The following is a 24101-nucleotide window of genomic DNA, read 5'->3' on the forward strand; positions in this document are numbered from 1 at the left end:
ACTTTGCAGATGAGGAAAGCAAGGCTTAGAATATTTAAGGGACTTGTTCATAGACACACTGCTAATAAGTTTTAGGAAGTTAGGCCTTTAATAACTAATTCTTCATTAATGGTCTTTCACTGTCTGACACCACCTCCCATATATAGGCCTATTAAGGAAGTTTAAACCCATTTCTTTCCATAAGAAGCTCATATTATTTTACTCATCAGTGTAAGTGTGTTCATGATTTTTCTTGTTCAGTGCTCAAATAAAAAAAAAAATATGGTGTGGATGCATGGTTATCCCCATTCTAGAAATGTAAGAGCTGAAGCACAGAGAGGGAAAGCAAATTTCTCAAAGTCACACAACTAATCTATTGTCAGTCTAGAGCTGTCTGGGTCCAAAGCTTATTTTTCTTTCTCATATACTCCTTCTCATATGCTGCTTCCCACGTGGCTATAAACCTAAACTTGGTAAAGGAAATATGATGTTTAATTTTAACTATTAATTGCCTTCTCATTGATGACTGTGTGAACAGTTACACCAGAGAATTCATACCTCATCTAACAGATTTTTAAATTCCTTCTCCCAACTTAACTCCGAACTTAACCTACTAAAGTATAAATGTCTGACATTTGCATAGCTCCAAATGTTTTATCATATATTACTTATTGGATCATGCAGCAAACTAATAAAACAGGACAGGTTTATTATCATGACGATTTCACAGATGAGAATTATTTATCTCAAAGAAATAAAAGACTAAAGTTCACACAGTGATAAGTGAAACAATCACTCGGGTCTCCTGATGACACCTTCTGGGAGATTTCCTCAACACCATGCTAAAGATAGCCCTACATTCTGCTGGATTCCACCTGCTTGCAGAGTTCACTGAGACCTTTCTCCCACTTTGGAAGAAGTCATATAGAACATAAAGATTTTCGATATGAGAAATCCTTACAACTGGGCTAATAAGACTGGCAATCACAAAGTCCAGATTTATGCCAGTCTGGGCAAGAATTCTCGTCCCACTGTTGAGCTCCATTTAACTGTGTGTCTTTCAGGAAATGACCTACCTTCTCTGACTCATCGTGTTTTACAGATGAAAAAATTGTGAGAATTGTGAGAAAACAAATGTGTGGTTTCCTGATCTGATGGCTGCTTCCCCAGCAAACTCACTTGATTTTGTAATATAACACATCTCATGCTGTGGCTTGAGAACCCTTGGCTTTAAGAAGTCAAGAATGCAAAAGGCCTCAGTGACATCCTAGCATCTAAAATGCCTGGGCTTCATTGTTTCCTGGAAATAATGATGATGATATAATTTTAATATGGAAAAGGTGATGATGAAGCCATGAATGAGAACAGCCAGCCCAGGCTGGGAATACACACGAAGACAGAGGAGAAGTTAAGCACGTACTTTCTCCGAGATATATTTGTGTCATTTTGGATTAATTAAGAAGACTTACCAATCTCTTAATTTCTTTTCTATGAGTATATGGAATAAAAGTTTCATGGATTTCATTAACTTGGAGTATGTTTAACAATCTTGTATGGAATATTTTTACTCCAAGAGTTATCACATTATATTGAAATTGCCCATTTATGTACTTATCTTTCTCACTAGGCAGGAGTGGCAAGAACTGTGCCCTTTCATCATTACAGCTTCATGGCACAAGGCCTGTTGATGTAAAAAACATAAAAGTTACTTAATAGTTGTTTATATAACTGCTTATCTCATATATATGTACTGTATATATATGTGTGTGTGTCTTTTGTCAATATTCAATCCACATGCTGAACTCCTACACCAACCTGATAAGACATGACATTTTCAAGGGGAAACAATAATAGACTATCATTTTATCCCCTACATTAAAATTCAAATTTCATTATGAATATCTATGTACCTGCAAAACTTTTTAAAGTATTTTTAGCTGTAAGTATAACTTGACTTTTTACAATTAGAAAAATTTTGAGCAAAAATTATTTCAGTTCCATGGCTTCAATTAAGACATAGTTCAGTATGTTTTAATTTAACAAGCTAGAAAGCATTTATTTTAAGGAAAAAAAAAATGAGGATTATTGATTGGATTTTGTTGATGAACTTTTTTTTTTAAATCATAATATTAGAGTCCACTCCGTGAGAGTAAATTAGAGCCCACTCCATGAGAGACCATTAGCCCATGGCTGTCAAGTCAGTTCCAACTAATAGGGCCCCTATAGGACCGAGTAGAACTGCCCCATAGAGTTTCCAAGAAGCAGCTGGAGGAATCAAACTGCCAACCTTTTGGTTAGCAGCTGAGCTCTTAACTACTGAGTCACCAGGGCTCCCTGTGAACATTAGGATACGTTTTTTGCTTAGCATTTGTGTTAATTTGAATGGGTGATGGTATAATGAACACGAGAACAAGCACGGTACTAATCCATGTAGCACATGAAGATGGTATCTCTGTCTTGGTTGAGTAAATGAAAGAAAACACTAATGCTTTTCAGCAAGCATAATTAATGTGACCATAAATAGCCTATCACCACAGAGCTGAGGAAAGAATGCATCAGTTTGTCATGTAAAATAATTACATTGAATATTTATGTTGGGTTTAGAATAGCCTCAAAGGGCACACTACATATTGACCCAATCATTCTTTCAGTATTTCTGAGCATGTTAGGGGAGAAGGGGATTTTTCATTGCATTTGAAAAAGGGTGAACAAGTGAATAAAGATTTTTTACCATCAGAAGGTGAATTGTTAGGTGACTTTATTCCCACCACCCTACTCTCTCACCACCCTCCCCCCACCAACTCTTATCCCACGACCCCCCAACCTCAGCCAGGCATGGCAACTCAAATGCTTTCAAGGGCTGGGCAGCTGACCTCTATTGCTAAAAGGACCAAGAGAGGTGGAACCGCGGCTAACTGAAGACTATGTGACCCAGCTACAGGCTTCAAACTGTACTTGAAAAATAATCTGCTAGCAAAACAAAACACTTAAGCTGGCCAGATTTGGGCAGGGGAGGACCTGTTTGTGATCCTTGTACTAAACAAGTTGCTGGGACAGACTGTTAAGGGGGAAAAGAGAAGGAGCTAGGACATCAGACAGATGTGAATTTGGATACCAGCTCCAGCATTTAGGCTCTGTGACCCTAATCAAGTTACTGAACTTCTCAGAGCTTCTGTCATCTTGTCAGTAAAATGGTGATAATACCTGTTCCAATGGGATATTGTGAGGAATAGTTAAGGGAAGTTTGTGAAGACCTAAGCCCATTGGCTGACACACAGGAGGTGTTCAATAAACAATGGCTGTTGTGATAGGTTTTCCGCACAGCCTTACCCTTTCAGAAGAGACTACCTGTGGCTGTTTCTGCTTTTTGTTTTCTTTTCTTTTGTTGTTTCCTTTATTTGTTATGAAGCCAGGGTACTGGAAGCAGAGTGTATTAAAATTAAAAAACAAACCTGTTGCCATTGAGTCGATTCTGACTCATAGCAACCCTATAGGACACAGTAGAACTGTCCCATAGGGTTTCCAAGGAGCAGCTGATGGATTCGAACTGCTGAGCTTTTGGTTAGCAGCCAAGCTTTTAAACACTGCACCACCAGGGCTCCGCAGAGTGTATTAGAGGAGAAAAAACAACTGTGCCAATAGGGCAGGTCTATGGATCACCACAGTATTTTCCAGGTTTGCTCTGAGGAGGCTGCCACTAAACTCACCAGATGTTTTTAAGTTTCCCACTAAGAGTGACTGCATTCTAAGCGCATTTCTTTCTTTTCTTCCCTGAATGTAAAATTAAACCCCCATTTTCTTAAAGAAACTGGAAAATACCAAACCATTTCAAAAAGAAAATAAAATTCACCTTTATCCCCATGAGGCAGAGATAGGCACTGCTAAGAATTCAGAACGTATCTTTTTTCAGTGTATACAAATGTGTATATGATAACACTCAAAATAATTGAGAACATTCTAAGTATACCATTTTGTGTACTGCTTATTATGTTGAACAGTTTTTTCTTTTTTTTTTAAGAAGGGAAAGCTGGTACTGTTTGGTCATTTAAATGTACCTTACCGCTTTTATGCTTCTTGAGACAGGATGCACCCACAAATATTTTTGGGTTTTGAGATTTCTCAGGAGGATACTTGTCCCACTAAAAGTATATGTTTCTCTCTAGCGAGGACTTGTATAATGGTAAAAAGGGAAAGAAACATTCTTTGGCAAAAATTCACTAAGATAGAAGGCTTATGCATGAGACAGTGCATCCAAGAAGTGTGATTGGGTCAAACTTTTATCTCTTTTGACTTTTATACAGGTAGATAATCCTTGTAAGCATATTCATGACTTTCTGTATGATAGTTAGAGAGCCCTGTGTGTGTGCGTGTGTGTGTGTGTATGTATGTATGTGTGAGTGTGTGTGATATTTGGAAAACCAATGAAACAAAATGAAAGATGACACCCTCCAAAGATCCCTGGGACAAGTGGCACCCACTAAATATTGCACCAGACTACCACCAACATGTTGTGGGAAAATGTATGCCCACATGAAATTTTCAAAATCCATATTACTAACTAAAAAATTGAACACATTCAATTAGTAAACATGCATTCCACTACTGAGAACACATTATTCGTCAAAAAAATTCAAAACACGAAAAAATTGGAACTTAAAAAGGTTAGAATCTAGATTACGCAATCTATTTGATGGAAGTCTACCTACGAAGTTGGAAGGGCTGTCTCTATAATTGTAGTTATGGTTATTTTAAAACCTTAATGTAGTAATTTATGTTTGAGAAAGACTATATAATCAATTTTTAGTTTTGGTAACTCATTTTCCTTTCTTTCTTAAACCCCCTAATTGCTCTCTCTGGGAAATAACTATTTGCCAAGGGTAAAAATTATTCATCTGGGTTACAGACATAGAGTTCTTAAATTGGGGGATATTCATCACACAGCTTCCTCTTTGCTCCTTAGAGGAGAAACTCGAGGCGCTTTGACAGAGACCAATTAACAATTTGTTCCTTCTTTTTGGGTCTGAGCTAGAACTCAGATTAAAGTGTCTTCAAAGTAAGTAAGGCTTTGGGATGCAAGAATATTTTATTGATAGCGAGAATTACTAATTCAGCCCTGTAATTCATAGTAAAATGGCATTGCTAGTTATGTCTAAGTCTCAAAAACATAATGTTGACTAAAAAAAAAAAGGAGTTGAAGGAGCCACATAGTAAGGTCATATTTATGTAAATTTTGAAAATTTACCACGTAATATGGTATATTACTTTGGGTACACACCTGTGAAGTAAAAGTATGCATCAACTTTAGGATAATTGTTAATTTTGTTGGGAAGGAAATTGGTTGTCTATGTAACGTTGTGTTTCTTACTAAAAAAAAAAAAAATTCCAAAGCAAGTATATCAAAATTCGACATCTGTTAAATGTGAATACTAGCTTCATGCTGTCTATTATCCACATTTCATAATTTTAAAAATGTTTCCAAAAATCTAAGATTTAGTCTTTTCAATAAGTTAGATAGACTTTTATTGCATTTATAATATGTCAGCAATCATTATTCCTTTCTTTCGTCTTGAATGACTATTTTCATCCTCATAATTCTCTTTGTACTGGGACTCAAAATAATTTGAATAAGAACTACTCAACAAATATTTTTCAGTAAAAATTAGAGCTCACACATAATGCTTTGGAATGTTTATTATACAATGAAGCTGACAGTTTTATGCCTGTACAAACGTGCATTTCATTGAGTAATCCCATATTGCAGGACAAAACACATATACACACACATACACCCACACATTTACCATTTATTTTGCCTTGTTTAAATCAATGAAAAAAAAAAAAACTATCTGGAAAAGGCAACCATACACGCAAGCAATATTGCAGAAGGAAGGAAGAAGAATAGAACAGCTTTGTTTCAAGAAAAGAAGGATCCTAAGTAGGAGATCCTAACAGCCTATATTTGAAGTGTAGGGAAAAGTCAGAATGTTGAACAGAAAGGTTTTGTTGAAATGAGGTTTGATTTTAAATGATAATACTTTGCAATTTTATATGAAGTAGAGTAAAATGATGGCAATTTTCTACCTAGTAAAAGTATTGCTGAAACATCTATGAATCCCTTAATTATTGAGGCTTTTGGACTTCTGTTGGTGTAGGTCTTATAGCATCTGCTGAGTGTTTAAATTGCATGATCTGTCCTGCAGTGTTTCGTTTAAGGCAGAAGGTTTCCTTTAAAAAGATGCTTATCACAAGCTACTTGTTTGCATCGCTGTCGTTTGCAACAGTAGAAAAAAAAAAACGTGGTTTGCAGAAGATGTTTCTCAGAAGAAATACTCTGTGAAGAGCTCTTTTACTCAGTCAGTCCCCTACAAACTTCTGTCCACTGGGGTGGTCTGTAGTTCAAATGTCAAAACCTTCTTTTTTTAACTGATCCAGAATGTGTTTTGTGTAGCACGCAGGGGTTAAATTGCATTCTAGATGACCAAGACACTAAAACGCGTTAAAGGAAGACGTGTTTGCAGTTTGCTGTTTGGAACAATATCTTCTCTAGCTTAAAATCTATCACTTTTATTGTTATAAAAACAATGTGTGCAAAGCTGCTTTGTGGTTCTTCCATTTTTCTGTCATTTAACTGTAAATTCAGAGTTTGAGAATACAATTTCTAGGTTGTTAAATAGAATACTGGAACTGTCCATAGCTGGTTAACAGGAGTTATCTATAGTGATTAAATGTTATGTCAAATACACCTCAGCCAAAAAAAAAAATAATAGAGTGGCCATTTTAAGTCATCCTTTAAAGTAAAAAAAAAAAACTACAATGAAATGAACAGAACCAGAAAGCATGAATACACAACTTGACACTCATAGGTTGGGTATATGGGGATATGTGTGTGTGTGAGAGTGTGTGTGTATAATACCAAAACCCATTGCTGTTGATTCGATTCCAACTCATGGTCATAGTGACCCTATAGGACAGAGTGGAACTGCCCCATAGAGTTTTCAAGGAGCACCTAGTGGATTTGAACTGCCGACCTTTTGGTTAGCAGGTGTAGCACTTAACCACTACACCGCTGGGGTTTCCTGTATGTGTATGTATGTGTGTATACATTTACTTGCACACACATACACACACACATATATATATGTAAATGTATATGTAAGTCTTCCTTTAAAAATCCTGTACCATGCCCTTGCCTTCTGTGTATGGCCTGAATGCATGCCCTTACTTCTGACTGATTTATCTTTCCATTTCCTGAGCAGCACATTCCAGGAGGTGGGTGGGAAAGTCATGTTGGGTAAGCAAGCACAGCTCCTTGTGTGGTGTCAGAGCCCTTCTGGCTTCCTTTCTCATCCCTCAGGTTTTCCAGCCCACATTTTGGGGTATCATGGCAGACATAAGAAATCTATGCCCTCCTTGCCAATATTCATTTGGGACTGCCACTGGCAAGACTTCTCTGATGTCCTCATTCAAAGGGTTGGTCCCTTCTGTTGTACTACCACAGTAGGCAAGTGTGCAGGACGTGTGTACCTCCTTTCCAGCACCTGCAACATGCTCCTGTTGCGTTACAAGCAGTCTTAATGATCGTGATCGAGTTTTACTTTTTTTTTGCTTTTGTTGTATACCGCAGTTACTGGCACATGGTTACTTTTCAAGTACTTGCTGAATTTTACTTAATTTAAGTAATTCCCAGTAAGAGGTATGATTATGGCAGGAAAAGTAGGGAATACACAATAAGAAAAGATGGGATTATGTGGTCCAGTAAGCAAGGGTATTTGTCTTCAGACTTATATACATTTACGTTATTTACATCAGACCTGTTGACATTCAAAAAGGCATCATTAGTAGTTGCTAATATATTTCCTACTTACTGAACAAATTTCATGAGTTAAACTTACATTTGTAGTGCTCACTTTTTCCTAAACCAGCCATGTTGAACATTTATCAATTATTAATGGAGAGGGATGAGACCAGAGATAAACCAATACAAAATCAAAATACCATTGTTTAAACACCACAAAGATATTCAGTGGAAATTGTCAGTATTTTCATGCGTAAGTTTTTTAATTCACACATTCATTTCTCTAAACTTATTGAATGCCCACTATGTGGTAGGGAGTCACTGGGTGGTTCAAACAGTTAAGCGTTCGACTACTAGCTGAAAAGTTGGCGGTTTGAGCCCACTCAAAGGCACCTCAGAAGACAGACCTGGTGATCGGCTTCTGAAAGGTCACAGTTTTGAAAACCCAACAGAGCAGTTCTACTCTACACACATGGGATTGCAATGAGTCGGAACTGATTCAACGGCAACTAACAACAACAACTATGTGCCAGGTAATGATAGACACTAAATGATACCAGGCTGAACAAGACAGTCCTTGCTTTCAAGGAGCTAATGGTATACTGGGGAGTTGGGCAATGCTGCTGTGAAAAGAGAGACATAGAGTTCTGTAGGAGCACAGAGAAAGGGTAGCTGACTGTGGGGAGAGGTGAGAGGGATTTCATGAAAAGCTTACTAGATGAGGCAAAGCTTGAACTGAGTTATAAAGGACAGGACCTACCCCAGGAAAGGGAATGGTTAGGTGGAGAAGGAACATTCCAGTAGGAGCAAAGGCATGGGAGCAAATAAAAATAATGTGTTTGGAGAAATCCAAATAGTCTGGTGTGTTTGGAGCATAGGGTAAATTTAGGGAGAGGGAAAAGCAGTATCTCAATCATAAAAAAACCCCTTATGCTGATTAAGCGGGAGAAAGATGTGGTAGTCTGCTTCTGTAAAGATTACTGCCTTGGAAACCCTATGGAGCAGCTCTACTCTTCTATAGGGTCACTATGAGCAGGAATCAACTTGACGGCCATGGGCATACTGCTTAAAGAGTTCAGATTTTCTTCTCAGTGAAAGCCACTGAAAGAGTTTAAACAGTGGTGTGACAAGGCCAAATTTGCATTTTGGGTAGATCCTTCTGGTTATGCCGTGGATGATGAATTGGTAGAACTAAGTCTGGAGTCAGGAGACCAGTTAGGGGCCATTAACAAATTCAGAAGAAAAATGATGAAAGACCGACCTAAGTCAATGGCAGTGAAGATAAAGAGATGGGATAGTGAAAAGAGGGAAAGGAGGAGGGAGATGGACCTAAGCAACCTTCAAGAGACAGGAGCCCCATCTAGTACTGACTGAATGTAGAAAATGAAAGACATGAATAGTCGAGATGACTCTCTGTGGCTTGAATGAGTGGGTGGGTGGTGGTGGTGTCATTCATTGAGATAAGAAACAGGAAGAAAGCCAAACTGTGTTGGAGAAACATAAGGAATATATTTTGGACAGGATGGTACTTGGCCTGAGGAGTAAGAGAGTCAGAGATTCTTGTTCTTCAGTTTATCTTAAAACGGATGCGCCTGCCATAGAGACTTGATCCAGGGCTTTTGTATTGTATTTCTAGTATCATTGTTTCCTAATTGCCATTAAATGTATGTATATATCCTATAGATATGAATATATACATTCATATTTTGATACTCTATAATAAAGTAAAGAAGCCCTGGTGGAGCAATGGTTAAATGCTCGGGTGCTAACCGAACGGTTGATGGTTCCAGCCCACCAGCTGCTCCATGGAGGAAAAGACTGGTGATCTCCTCCTACGAATATTACAGCCTAGGAAGCCCTATGGGCATTTCTACTCTATCATATAGAGTCGCATGAGTTGGAATTGACTCATGGCACACAACGACAACAACATAATAAGTTAAAATTAAAAACTTTGCAGACTCTTGGATTGTATAAAGGAAGATTTAAATCAAATTTAAGAGCTTAAAGAGACATTAGAAATAATCTAACCCAGCCCTTCATTTCATAGCTGAGTATTTGAAACCCAAATTATTTGGCCAAGTTGATAAAGTTAATCAACGAGAGTGCCTAATTAAAATCCAGATATCTGGACTCCTGGCTGAATGTGCTTTTTATATACTACCTGCTTTAAAAAAAAAAAAAATGTAAAGGGAAAATTTAAGCAGACACTTATAAATACTAAGTTTTCATGATCCTAATTTTTCCTGATGTGTGAAGGTGGCAGTAGAAGAGTGATGCCAGGCTAGTAAAATGGGTCCAGACGGGGAAAGCATCTCATTTGTTTATGTTGTTGTTAGGTGCCATTGAGTCAGTTCTGACTCATAGTAACCCTATGTACAACAGAACGAAACACTGCCTAGTCCTGTGCCATCCTCACAATCTTTGCCACGTTTGAACCCATTGTTGCAGCCACTGTGTCAGTCCATCTTGTTGAGGGTTTTCCTTTTTTCACTGACCCTCTACTTTAACAAGCATGGTGTCCCTCTCTAGGGTCTGGTTCCTCCTGATATCATCCAAAGTATGTCAGACAAAGGCTCGCCATCCTTGCTTCTAAGGAGCATTCTGGCTGCACTTCTTCCAAGACAGATTTGTTCGTTCTTCTGGCAGTGCTTGGTATATTTGATATACTTCGCCAACACCATAATTCAAAGGCATGAATTCTTCTTTGTCTTCCTTATTCATTGCCCAGCTTTCACATGTAGTGAGGCAATTGAAGATACCATGGCTTGGCTCAGGTGAACCTTAGCCCTCAAGGTGACATTTTTGCTTTTCAGCACTTGTCTTTTGCAGCAGATTTGCCCAATGCAATGTGACTTTTGATTTCCTGACTCCTGCCTCCATGGGCATTGATTGTGGGATCCAAATAAAATGAAATCCTTGACAACTTCAATATTGCCTCAGTTTATCATGATGTTGCTTATTGGTCCAGTCATGAGGATTTTTGTTTTCTTTATGTTAATGTATAATTCATGCTGAAGGCTGCAGTCTTTGTTGTTCATCAGTAAGTGATTCAAGTGCTCTTCACTTTTAGCAAGCAAAGGTTGTGTCATCTGCATGTCACAGGTTGTTAATGAGTTTTCCATCAATCCTGATGCTGCTTTCTTCTTGGTATACTACAGATTCTCGGATTATTTCATCAGCATACAGATTGCACAAGTATGGTGAAAGATTACAACCCTGACACACACCTTTCCTGATTTTAAACCACTCAGTATCCCCTTGTTCTGTTCAAACAACTGCCTCCTGGTCTATGTACAGTTTCCACATGAGCACGATTAAGTGTTCTGGAATTCCCATTCTTCACAATGTTATCCATAATTTGTTATGATGCACACGTACTGTGGTGGCTTGCATTTTGCTATCATGCTGGAAGCTATGCCACCGGTATTCCATACACTAGCTGGGTCAGCCATGGCAGACAGGTTTCAGTGGAGCTTCCACACTGAGACTGGGAAGAAGAACCTGATAATCTACTTCTGAAAAAATTGGCCATTGAAAACCTCATGTATATCAGTGAAACATTTGTTTATAGGGACAGAGGATGACTTTCTTGTTTCCTGGCCCAACCATGGGGCACTGTATATGACTTCAGCAACTTTTAGCAGCCACAAACATATTGTCTTAAAATGTCATCACCAAGAAAAAAAGTTGCAGAAAATTTGTTCACGTGAGATTATCTAGGGTACCCTTTATCATAAAAAGAAAAATCATAGCTTCTCCATATTCCTCAACTGGAGTGCTGCTACTCCTCCCTTGCTGGCAATGTAACAAATCCCCCCTCCCATTATTAAGATCAGTAGCTGGGAGCACTCTCTATCAGCTGGAGATGAGTATTTACAGGAAAAAAATGTAGACAGTCAGAGGTAGACTCCATCACAGCATTCACTAACTTCATTGAAATGATCCATCTACATGTGTCTATTTCCCACTTGATTCCAAACCTCTGTACACAAACAGTATCTGGTTCCAGGCTTAGTACACAGTATGCATTTATCACATTTTTGAAGACTAAACTGATGCAGGATGTGTAATAAACCTGAACTGCATTTGGTCCCAGTTTTTGCTACTTGTGGGGTGATGTATAGGAAGAATAAGGTCAAGGGGGTTCTGGTGCTCAGGAGCAGCTGGTGGGCATCAGTGCTGGGAAACATAGATAAGTCAAGAAAGGAAAGTCAAAATCCCAAGAGCTGATGTTGCATGATACATGAATTGGTATTGTGAATTGTGAAAGGGGAACTCAAATCAGAAGTCAGCAGAAGTAAAGCAAGTAGCAGCAGCCAGGGAATTGGGGAAGAAACGTGGAGTGGGCCAACAATACCAGTGGCCATTGTTGTTGGCTCAGCCTGCTGATGTAAGCCTGAGCTTTCCCACACACTGAGTGGCCACAGTCCGGCATCTGACATTAATTAGCTGTTTCACCTTGCATTCTGTAACCTCTCTGAACCTCAGTCAGCACATCTATAAAACGAGATCCTTGGAGCTCGTAACATTTAATGTCTCTTCCAGCTCTCTCATTCTAATGGCTTTCTTCATTCCATAAATACTAAGTGTTCCTTCAGATACCAAAATGAGAAATGAGATCCATGTCACATACATCAGTACAGAAATTTTTTCAAATGAAGCTAAATAATTGTGTAAAAAAGATGATTATACTTCTCCATTTGGTAAAAGAAGCAGTATACTAGAAGAACTAATAATAGATATCCCTGCAAATAATATATTTGGCCTGAGCCATCTTTTTTTTTTTTAAATAAAACTATAAACTTAGCTATCGTTGCATTTTCAATATGCCCACTGATTTATGAAACAATGATATTAGATAAAACCATCAAATTTTAAGGCATTTTTTGCATCATCTTACCTTGTTATTGCTTTCCCATATTTACTCTTTTACTTTATTTCATGGTTGTTTCGGCATAACGGAGTAATACCATATGCACCAACATTCAATGAAGGTTCATTTAATCCACAACATATTTTAAGCAGACAGTGTCTTTGTGGACTTTTATAGGGTTTAAAATGTTATTTTCTTAAGAATCACATGGAGAACTTATATTCTTTGTGCTTTAAGTTACACTCTAGTTTAAGAAACTCCTTGAAGTGAAATGATAGGCAATTCATTTCACATGCAAGACATGACCTAATCTCATCCAGACTTTGGTTCTCATGAACATGAAGTACCGAGTTTTCCTGGAAATGCTTTCTCTTCCAGACTTTGGTTCTCATGAACATGAAGTACCGAGTTTTCCTGGAAATGCTTTCTCTTAATAATGAATAAAGATAGCATTAATTCTCTACTTCTTTGGGCAAAAGACGTGGACAAGCAATATATGAGTGAGCTGCAAATTGTTAATAATCTTTACTTCTTAGAAATGTTTTTTTCTTTGTCTACTTGATAATATTATTTGTACAGTTGGCTCGATAAGTTGGAAGAAGGTATGTATTTTTTTTATCCTCTATTCTTTACATAATTCAATTTTAAATAACAGCTAATAAGAATGACTTGATATGCAGTTATTTCTTCTGGAGAACTGTGTATGTTCATAGATCAAACCAAAACCAAACCCAGTGCCATCGAGTTGATTCTGACTCATAGCAACCCTATAGGACAGAGTAGATCTGCCCCATAGAGTTTCCAAGGAGCGCCTGGTGGATTCAAACTGCCGACTCTTTGGTTAGCAGCCATAGCGCTTAACCACTACGCCATAGGTGATTATAAATACTTTTTATTGTAACTATTGATAAACCAATATCAAGTGGTATAATGATTATAAAAGAGTTTTGTGTCATAAAAAGTCTAGGTGAGTTTATAAGGTAAAAGAAAAAAAATTGATCTGTCCATATTGTCAACATATCCTCATTGAAAACTTGTTGCAATGTGATATATGCTGAAGTGTATGTTCTGTGACAATAGGTGCTTGGTCATCCTGTTTACCAATGTATCCTTATACCTAGCACATTGCTGGCACACTGGACTTGAATAAATATTGGGTACATGAATCCAGACCAGAACTAAGGTGAGGAAATGATGTGCCCAGGGTGTAATATTTAAGAACGGATTCACTCTCAGGTCATGTAGTACTGCTTTAAATTTTGTACCCTGGAGTCCTCACTGCCTCAGTTCCAGCCCCGGCATGGATGGATGAATGAACGTTGAATATTGCAACTGAAGAGCTGATCTTAATTTTGTAGATGCTTTCAATTTAGAATGAAAGTCCTTACATTTTCAATACAATAGGATCCCCATTTCCCATGAAGCCCCTTCAAAATTTGGTTCCAACTTACCTTTCCAACTTCATCTTCTGTCTCTCTCTATTAGCTAATGTAGGCTCTAGGCATACCAAACCACATGCTAGAACAACCTGGTGTGTTCTTTATTGAATTGCTATCTTGATAAGAACATTTGAAGATCTATCCTGAAGTATAACTCTGTCAGTAATAGGATAAGATCCATACACTTAAAAGGAAGACCAGTTAATACAACTACTACTCAATTTTACACACCAACCACTAAGGACAAAGACGAAGAAATTGAAGATTTTTACCAACTTCTGCAGTCTGAAATTGATTGAATACGCTATCAGGATGCATTGATAATTACTGGTGATTATAATTCAAAAGTTGAAAACCAAGAAGAAGGATCGGTAGTTGGAAAATATGGCCTTGGTGATAGAAATGAAGCTGGAGCTCACACGATAGCATTTTGCAAGACCAATGACTTCCTCATTGCAAATACCTTTCTTCACCAGCATGAACGATGACATGTGGACCTCGCCAGATGGAATACACAGGAATCAGATCGACTACATCTGTGGAAAGAAATGATGGAAAAGCTCAGTATCATCAGTCAGAGCAAGGCCAGCAGGTGACTGCAGAACAGACCATCAATTGCTCATATGCAAGTTCGAGTTGAAACTGAAGAAAATTAGAACAAGTCCACAAAAGCCAAAGTATGACCTTGAGTATATTCCACCTGAATTTAGATACCATCTGAAGAATAGATTTGATACATTGAATACTAATGATCAAAGACTAGATGAGTTGTGGAATGACATCGAGGACATCATACATGAAGAAAGCAAGAGGTCATCAAAAAGACAGGAAAGAAACAAAAGACTAAAATGGATGTCAGAAGAGGCTTTGAAACTTGCTCTTAAACATCATGTAGTTAAAGCAAAAGGAAGAAATGACAAAGTAAAAAAGCTGAAGATTTCAAAGGGCAACTTGAGAAGATAAAGTATTATAATGACATGTGCAAAGACCTAGAGATGGAAAACCAAAAGAGAAGAACACGCTAGGCATTTCTCAAGCTGAAAGAACAGAAGAAAAAATTCAAGCTTCAAGATCCAATATTGAAGGATTCTATGGGGAAAATATTAAATGACACAGGAAGCATAAAAAGAAGATGGAAGGAATACAGAGTCACCACACCAAAAAGAATTGGTCGACGTTCAGACATTTCAGGAGGTAGCATATGATCAGGAACCAATGGTACTCAATGAAGAAGTCCAAGTGCGCACTGAAGGCATTGGTAAAAAACAAGCCTCCAGGAACTGATGGAATACCGATTGGGATAGTTCAATAAATGAATGCAGCGCTGGAAGTGCTCGCTCATCTCTGCCAAGAAGTTTGGAAGACAGCTACCTGGCCAACTGACTGGAAGAGATCAGTATTTATGCCTGTTCCCCGAGAAAGGTGATCCAACCAAATGTGGGAATTATTGAACAACATCATTAATATCACACACAAGCAAAATTTGCCAAAGATCATCGGCTGCCGGAGTATATGGACAGAAAACTGACATAATTTCAAACCAAATTCAGAATGGGCTAAAAATGAAATCAATCAACCAATCAGTTAGTCAACTAGCCAACCAACCCAACAACAGAGCAGTTCCCACAGCACTGAGACTAGTGGAAAATCAGAAGATTGAGTTGAGTCCTCTCTGTGATCTCCATTAAATCACCTAAGGACCCAGAGCTTCTGATTCTTATAAAAAGGGGCCATTACTCATCTCCTACAGTTGGCATACGCATCAAGTAAGACAATGTGTATGAAATCTATTTATAAACACTAAACCAGTTTGTATCATAATGTAACATAACTTCCTTGCTTAAAATCATCAGTTAGTGTTCATTATCTCATTTTAAAATATATCTTTTTGCTAGTTCATTTGGACAATACCTTATAAAACTCTGAATTCAGGCACTGAAAGTAGCAGTGGAGTCAATTTAGTTCACGATTGAAGTTGGTAGTCTCCTACTTTATAACTCATCAAGTCTTGTGGTCAGCAACTTGAAAGTTTAAAACTCACATCTTAGGTGATTATAAACTATTTAACCTTAAGGTAGTTGCTAGTTTCTGTAAACATGTTTTGAAAAACAATTTTGAATATATGAAGACAATCAAATTTGTTACGAATCTTTCCTGAAGCCAGCTGATATGGCACATCAAGATGGATTTCACAGTTATACATCTACAGGGGAATGTTTAGAGATAAGACGAAAGCACTCCTTATTAATCACACAGTGTACATTTGACTTCTGCTTTCTCCCTCAGCCTTTAAATCAACTACATCCGGTTCTTGCTACTTAAGTGTGTCATTACCTCTTGCATTAAAAGGCACTTTCTCCTAGAGAGAGAGGCACCATTTGATTTAAAAAAATAACTGTTGTTGTTAGATGTTGGTGAGTCGGTTCCAACTCATAGGGCCCTGTGTACAACAGAATGAAACACTGCCCAGTCCTGCACCATCCTCATAATTGTCGCTATGTTTGAGCCCATGGTTGCAGCCACTGTGTCAGTTCATCTCGTTGAGGGCTTTCTTCTCTTTCAGTGACCGTCTACTTTACCAAGCATGATATCCTTCTCCAGGGACTGATCCCTCCTGATAACGTGTCCAGTGTACGTGAGACTAGAGTTATATTTGTGCTACTCTTCATGGCAGCCCAAATGAGAATTTTAGTATAGGTTAGAGACCTACTTTATTTCTACAACAGGGTCAGCAGAGCTGGGAGGCTCTTTATGGTTATGATGAATGCTGGTATGAAGTAGTTATTTTGCTTTGCTGATGTTAACTTTTGCAGTTCAAAAAGTACAAAAACATAGAATGGTAGACATTTGACTGTAGAAAGATTCACAAATCTGGTGTAGTCAACTTATACCAGAGGATGTCATTCTCTATAGAGACCGGGGCACATGTTCAGGCTCTGGGAACAGATACCCGCTGACCAACTGCATAAGAAATTATGTAATCGTTAAGCAGATCCTGTAATGGAGTCCACCACTCAGTGAATACTCTGTCATGAGGGAAATCTATATAAGAAACCAAATTGTTATTTGAAATTTCTTGGTAAACAGAATCTGACATACTGGGTTATATTTGGTAGTCTAAATCAGTGCTATTCAAAGAAGTTGTTATCTTGCAGAAAGGTAAGAACTCACACTAGAAAGTAAACCAGTGCATTGCTTTCTTCACTGAGAAAGTCTTACTCCAAAAAGAAATATCAGGTGAATTAAACAGTTTGTGCTTAGTGACATGGATACTTTACATTGTGACACAGCCTCCTCATCTCATTGCAGGCTGTTAACAAGCAATTCTCAGATGGGCATTCAATCTACAGACCACACTTTCAGATGTACTGTGTCTTAGTCATCTAGTGCTGCTACAACAGAAATACCACAGGTGGATGGCTTTAACAAAGAGAAATTTATTTCCTCACAGTAAAGTAGGCTAAAAGTTCAAATTCAGGGCATCAGCTTCGGGGGAAGCCTTTCTCCCTCTGTCAGCCTTCTCATCAATGTTCCCCTGGACTAGAAGCTTTTTCACGTAGGGACCATGAGTCCAAAGGACACACTCTGCTCCCAGGGCTTCTTTCTTGGTGGTATGAAGTCCCCAACTCTCTGCTTGCTTCCCTTTCCTTTTACCTCTTGAGAGATAAAAGGTGGTGCAGGCCACACCCCAGGGAAACCCCCTTTACACTGGATCAGGGAGGTGACCTGAGTAAGGGTGGTGTTACAATCCCACTCTAATCCTCTTAACACAGAATTGCAATCACAGAATGGAAGACAACCACGCAATACTGGGAATCATGGCGTAACCAAGTTGACACATATTTTTGGGGGGACACAATTCAATCCATGAGGTACTGGTTCTTGAGAATTACATAGGGGAGCTTTTTAAAAATATATAGATTCTCAGTATATACCCCCTGAGATTCTGATTCAGAGTCCTGGTGTGTTATGCACTTATCTGCATTTTTAAAATGCTCCCCATGTGGTTTTGATGAACACCCAAGTTACCTAGTATTGATGTAACAGAAATACCGCAAGTGGGTACCTTTAAAGACCAGGAATTTATTTTCTCACAGTTCAGGAGGCTAGAAGTTCAAATTCAGGGATTGGCTCTAAGGGAAATTTCTTCTTGTCTATTTCAGCTTCTAGTAGCTGCCAGCAATCTTTGGCATGCCTGGGCTTGAAGATGCATCTATATTCATCACCTGTCCTTCTTGCCCCCAGTGTTTGTGTCTATTTTGGTCTTTTTACAACTCAGAAATGGTTAGGTTTAGGATCTACCCCTACACTGGTATGACCTCATTAACATAACAAAAGAAAACCTCTATTTCCATACAAGGTCATATTTACAGGTATAGAGGTTAGAATTCCAACACATGTGGCAGGAGACACAATTCAATCCATAATCAAGGTTTGGAAGCACATACTGAAATGTATAGCATAGTCAGGTAGTGTTGAGCTGAGTAAGTTAGAGGTTAAGGACATGGGTTTTAAAGTTGGAGGCTAAGTTCTTTTTTGACTTTGAGCAAGTTGTTTTGGGTTTTCTAAGCCTCAATATATTCATTTATAAAGTTGAAATATAAATAATATCTACCATATAAAGTTGTTATATGGTTTAAGTGAGGTCATAAAAAGAAAGCGATTAACTCAGTTCCTGCCACTTAGTAGGTAATCAGTAAATGCCAGCTATAAATGGCATGTAGCAACTCCAAGATGGAGACTTACCTGCCATTGTTGTATGGACATTCATATATAGCCCCATCTTCCCTCAAGCAGCAAGGTTTGCAAATGCTTGCCTCTCTTCTTTTGTTAAAAATTCATTAAATGTATTAGTCAAGACTCTTTTGGTTGTGTTAGAAACCTAAATCAATGTGGTTTAAAGAAAAAAAGAAAAAGGATGGATGGCTCAGGGGGAGATGATTAGATGATGCATCTTATAATTGAATGCCCAAGGGTATATCTGACTGAATGTATGGCTGGATCCACATGCTCAAAAAATCTCTTCAGGCAGCCTTCTACCTGCATCCCCTGGCTTGCTCTGTCTCTTTATGTATGTATGTATATAGCTACCTATTATCTATCTATCTATCTATCTATCTGTCTATCTGTCTATCTGTCTATCTGTCTATCTGTCTATCTGTCTATCTGTCTATCTGTCTATCTGTCTATCACCTATCTATCTATCTATCTATCTATCTATCTATCTATCTATCTATCTATCTATCTATCTATCTATCTATCTATCTATCTATCTATCTATCATCTATCACCTACCTATCTATCTGTCTATCAATCATCCATCCATCCATCTATCTATCTATCTATCTATCTATCTATCTATCTATCTATCTATCTATCTATCTATCTATCTATCTATCTATCTATCTATCTATCTATCTATCTATCTATCATCTATCTATCTATCCATCCATTATCTATTTATTATCTGGGTTGGCTTTATTCTCAGGCCAAGTAAGGTTTTGCAGTGGCAAAATGGGGCATCAACATTGTCAGGCATATATGTTACCAGCTTTCAAACCACTTCTTTTATAAAACATTTATGGCAAAATTCCAGAACCAAGGCTCAGTGGCCTTGCTTAGAGTGTGTTTCCATTCTTGAACAAGTCACTCTGGCTAAGTAAGTATAGAACATTCTGGTTGGCCAGGGCTCAAACATGTGCCCACTCCTGGAGCTAGGGTAGATAACTCCATGAAAGCATGGGTTCTGAAGGGGGAAAAGATAATTTTCTAAAAGAAAATTAAGGAATGTTATTAGGAAAAGGGGGAAATCATATGATGTGGTATCCAAAATATAGAGGTCCATGCCCTGACTTACCTTCCTTTCCTTACCCTTCCACTTTTGCTTAAATATCTTAGTTCAATTATATTAAAGTCAACATTTGTCCTAGAGACCTTCCGTTTTATTAAGATAATTTGCAGATATTCATTCTAATCTATTTTATACTTATCTTATAATTGAACTCCATTAGATAAATTTTTTATGGAGTCCTGGTGGCACAGTGGTTAAGAACTCACTGCTAACCAAAAGGTTGGCAGTTCAAATCCACCAGCTACTCCTTGGAAACCATATGGGGCAGGTCTACGCTGTCCTATAGGGTCACCATGAGTTGGAATTGACTTGATGATAATAGGTTTTAGGTAAATTTTAATAACTTTTTTTAATTTGGGAAATAAAAGAAGGATAATTACCTTATTTTGAGCAGGAATAAAGTCAGGAGTTGTTAATAACAATATGAGTTTGATTCTAACTTTTCTTTTCAGTACCTTGGGATAGATTCATGTTTAATACATAGAAATAAGCAAGAGTTTGTGTTTGAAATTGAACTGTCAGAGTTTCACAGAGGGGAATTTAGCTTTAGACTATATTTGTTACATGACAATAATGTTACTGTGGATTATAAAACAGTGAATGTACTATGGTTCACAAAGTCAGTGAAAATCACGTAGCTGTTAATGATTTGGAAACCAGCTTGTGAAGTACAACTTGGCAGAGCTATCAAGTGGTTAAGAGTGTTGGTATGAGAATTAAGGACCTCAGTGCTCAAATCCAAGTCTGACTGTTTTTGTGGTGTGTGGCCTTGGACTTGACTTCTCTGGGATGCAATTTCCCCATATATGTAATTGGGTAATGAAATGTAGTCACCACACAGTGGTGGGGACAATACAGTGCACTGGCAGGGAGGTGCGGTCTTCTCCTATATTTTTCAAGTAATGCGTATGCTCAGCTTTATTCTCCCAGGTACCTAACAGAATGCTTCTTGCCTCTATGAAACCATTTATTTCACAATGAGAGTCTACTCTAAGATGGCACCATAAATTATTAAGTGTTAGCCAAGGCCTCTCGAGAAGACAAAGTATTATAATGACATGTGCAAAGAGCTGGAGATGGAAAACCAAAAGGGAAGAACACACTCGGCATTTCTCAAGCTGAAAGAACTGAAGAAAAACTTCAAGCCTCGAGTTGCAATAGTGAAGGATTCCATGGGGAAAATATCAAACGACGCAGGAAGCATCAAAAGAAGATGGAAGGAATGCACAGAGTCATTATACCAAAAAGAATTAGTCAATATTCAGCCATTTCAAGAGGTGGCATATGGTCAGGAACCGATGGTACTGAAGGAAGAAGTCCATGCGGCTCTGAAGCCATTGGCAAAAAACAAGGTTCCAGGAATTGATGGAATATCAATTGAGATGTTTCAACAAACAGATGCAGTGCTGGAGGTGCTCACTGGTCTATGCCAAGAAATATAGAAGACAGCTTCCTGGCCAACTGACTGGAGGAGATCCATATTTATCCCTATTCCCAAGAAAGGTGATCCAACCAAATGTGGAAATTATAGAACAGTATCATTAATATCACACGCAAGCAAAATTTTGCTGAAGATTATTCAAAAATGGCTGCAGCAGTATATCGACAGGGAACTGCCAGAAATTCAGGCTGGCTTCAGAAGAGGAGGTGGAACCGGGGATATCATTGCTGATGTCAGATGGATCCTGGCTGAAAGCAGAGAATACCAGAAGGATGTTTACCTGTGTTTTATTGACTATGCAAAGGCATTCGACTGTGTGGATCATAACAAACTATGGATAACTGCAAAGAATGGGAATTCCAGAACACTTAATTGTGCTCATGAGGAAACTTTACATAGATCAGGAGGCAGCTGTTTGGACAGAACAAGAGGATACTGAGTGGTTTAAAGTCAGGAAAGGTGTGCGTCAGGGTTGTATTCTTTCACCATACCTATTTAATCTGTACGCTGAACAAATAATACGAGAAGCTGGACTATATGAAGAAGAACGGGGCGTCAGGATTGGAGGAAGACAGCCCGCGTTATGCAGATGACACAACCTGCTTGCTGAAAGTGAAGAGTACTTGAAGCACTTACTAATGAAGATCAAAGACCACAGCCTTCAGTATGGATTACATCTCAACCTAAAGAAAACAAAAATCCTCACAACTGGACCAATGAGCAACATCATGATAAATGGAGAAAAGATCGAAGTTGCAAAGGATTTCATTTTACTTGGATCCACAATCAACAGCCATGGAAGCAGCAGTCAAGAAATCAAAAGAAGCATTGCATTGGGCAAATCTGCTGTAAAGGACATCTTCAAAGTGTTGAAGAGCAAAGATGTCACACTGAAGACTAAGGTGTTCCTGACCCAAGCCGTGGTATTTTCAATCACATCATATGCATGTGAAAGCTGGACAATGAATAAGGAAGACCGAAGAAGAGTTGACGCCTTTGAATTGTGGTGTTGGCGAAGAATATTGAATATACCATGGACTGCCAAAAGAAGGAACAAATCTGTCTTGGAAGAAGTGCAGCCAGAATGCCCCTTAGAGGCAAGAATGGTGAGATTGCGTCTTACATACTTCGGACATGTTGTCAGGAGGGATGAGTCCTTGGAGAAGGACATCATGCTTGGCAGAGCACAGGGTCAGTGGAAACAAGGAAGACCCTCAACAAGGTGGACTGACACAGTGGCTGCAACAATGAGCTCAAGCATAACAACGATTGCAAGGATGGCGCAAGACCGGGCAGTGTTTCGTTCTGTTGTGCATAGGGTTGCTATGAGTCAGAACTGACTCAATGGCACCTAACAACAACAATAACATCAGCAAGGCAAGAAGGGCGAATGCCACTTTGGGGGCTGTACTTTCAGCACCTGTTTTTGAGCCAGCAAAAGAGCATAGAGACTGGCTTACCTAGCTTTCATGTTCTGCAGCTCATTTCATATACTATTCCCCATCTTGTAATATCCCCTTAAAGGCTCATGTTTTGGTCACCTGCCCCAATCCAGAATGATCTTTATCTTCACCAAGATGGAAGCTGGACACTGGATTTTTTTTCAGAGGTCACTATGGTGTAATGGAAAGCACCAAGGTTTAGTTTTAAGTTTTTGTGCTAGCTCTCCTGCATTCTTGCTGGGTGATGTTGGGCTCCTGGCTGACCCTCTCTGCTTCTGTTCCCTGAGTTATAAAATAAATGAAAAGAGCAGTGGAGCCTCCTGTGCCTAACTCACATCTTTACTGTGAGGGTTAAATGAGATGATGTCAAAAGTGGGAGAGCACTATCCCAGTGCAAATCCCCACTGTGACTGTGATTATTGTATATGTGTATCGGCATGGTAGGAGTTTGTTAGCATCTCGATTCCTGTGTGCTCTTCTCCTGTTTTCCCAAATATCAGAGACGCAGGGGATGCCTGCCAGATGGCCGATTTGCCAGCTGTGTCCCGTTTTGTCATTGTAAATATTACATGCTCCAACTGAGAAGCTTTGCTTACAATATGCTCTGTTTCGTCCTTTATCTCTTGCAGCTTGAGAATTACATTGTGGAAAATATGAAGTCGGAGATGGCCCAGATACAGCAGAATGCAGTTCAGAACCACACGGCCACCATGCTTGAGATAGGAACCAGCCTCCTGTCTCAGACTGCAGAGCAGACCAGAAAGCTGACAGATGTTGAGACCCAGGTATGCCCCTGGGGCCAGAGTCCACAAACTCTTAACTCTTTCCCCCCCACCCCCCCCCTTTAGCTTACTCCATAAACACAGAGCACATTTCTGCACTACAATTGGTGAAACGTATACATTTTTGTTTGTTGCTAATAACAGCCATGACTGCCTGACACGCTGTACATGTTTCTTTTGATTTAATGATGGTTGGAATACTTAGCTTTGTATGTGTTTGCAAAAACAGGCCTGGCAAAGGACCTAATCAGCATTTAAATTCAAATAAACACTGCAGCTACCAACTGTGATGTGATATGTGTCAAACAAAATAATCATTAGGGTCACATTGTAGCCTGTGATGTGCGTTTTTGATCCGCCTTGTTTTGTCCTTGGTAGTGCTCTAATCATGATGGCACTGTGCAGGTTCTATGTATTTAGTGGAGAGGAAGCAAAACCCCGATGGAATTTATCAGGAATGTATAGCATCTTTTATTTAGCATTATTTTATACTGAG

General features: G+C 38.7%; 1 protein-coding gene across 2 annotated transcripts in view; it reads left to right on the forward strand.

The window, feature by feature from the left end:
* Positions 1 to 24101, forward strand: part of ANGPT1 (angiopoietin 1) — a 283240-nt gene that overhangs the window by 152685 nt on the left and 106454 nt on the right. For both annotated transcript variants that reach the window (XM_049854301.1, XM_049854302.1), the window contains exon 2: positions 23453 to 23608. In XM_049854301.1, the coding sequence (XP_049710258.1) occupies positions 23453 to 23608 (156 nt within the window). The remainder of the gene's footprint in view (positions 1 to 23452; positions 23609 to 24101) is intronic.

The sequence above is a fragment of the Elephas maximus genome, chromosome 15, assembly GCF_024166365.1.
Source record: "Elephas maximus indicus isolate mEleMax1 chromosome 15, mEleMax1 primary haplotype, whole genome shotgun sequence".
Classification (NCBI taxonomy): domain Eukaryota; kingdom Metazoa; phylum Chordata; class Mammalia; order Proboscidea; family Elephantidae; genus Elephas; species Elephas maximus.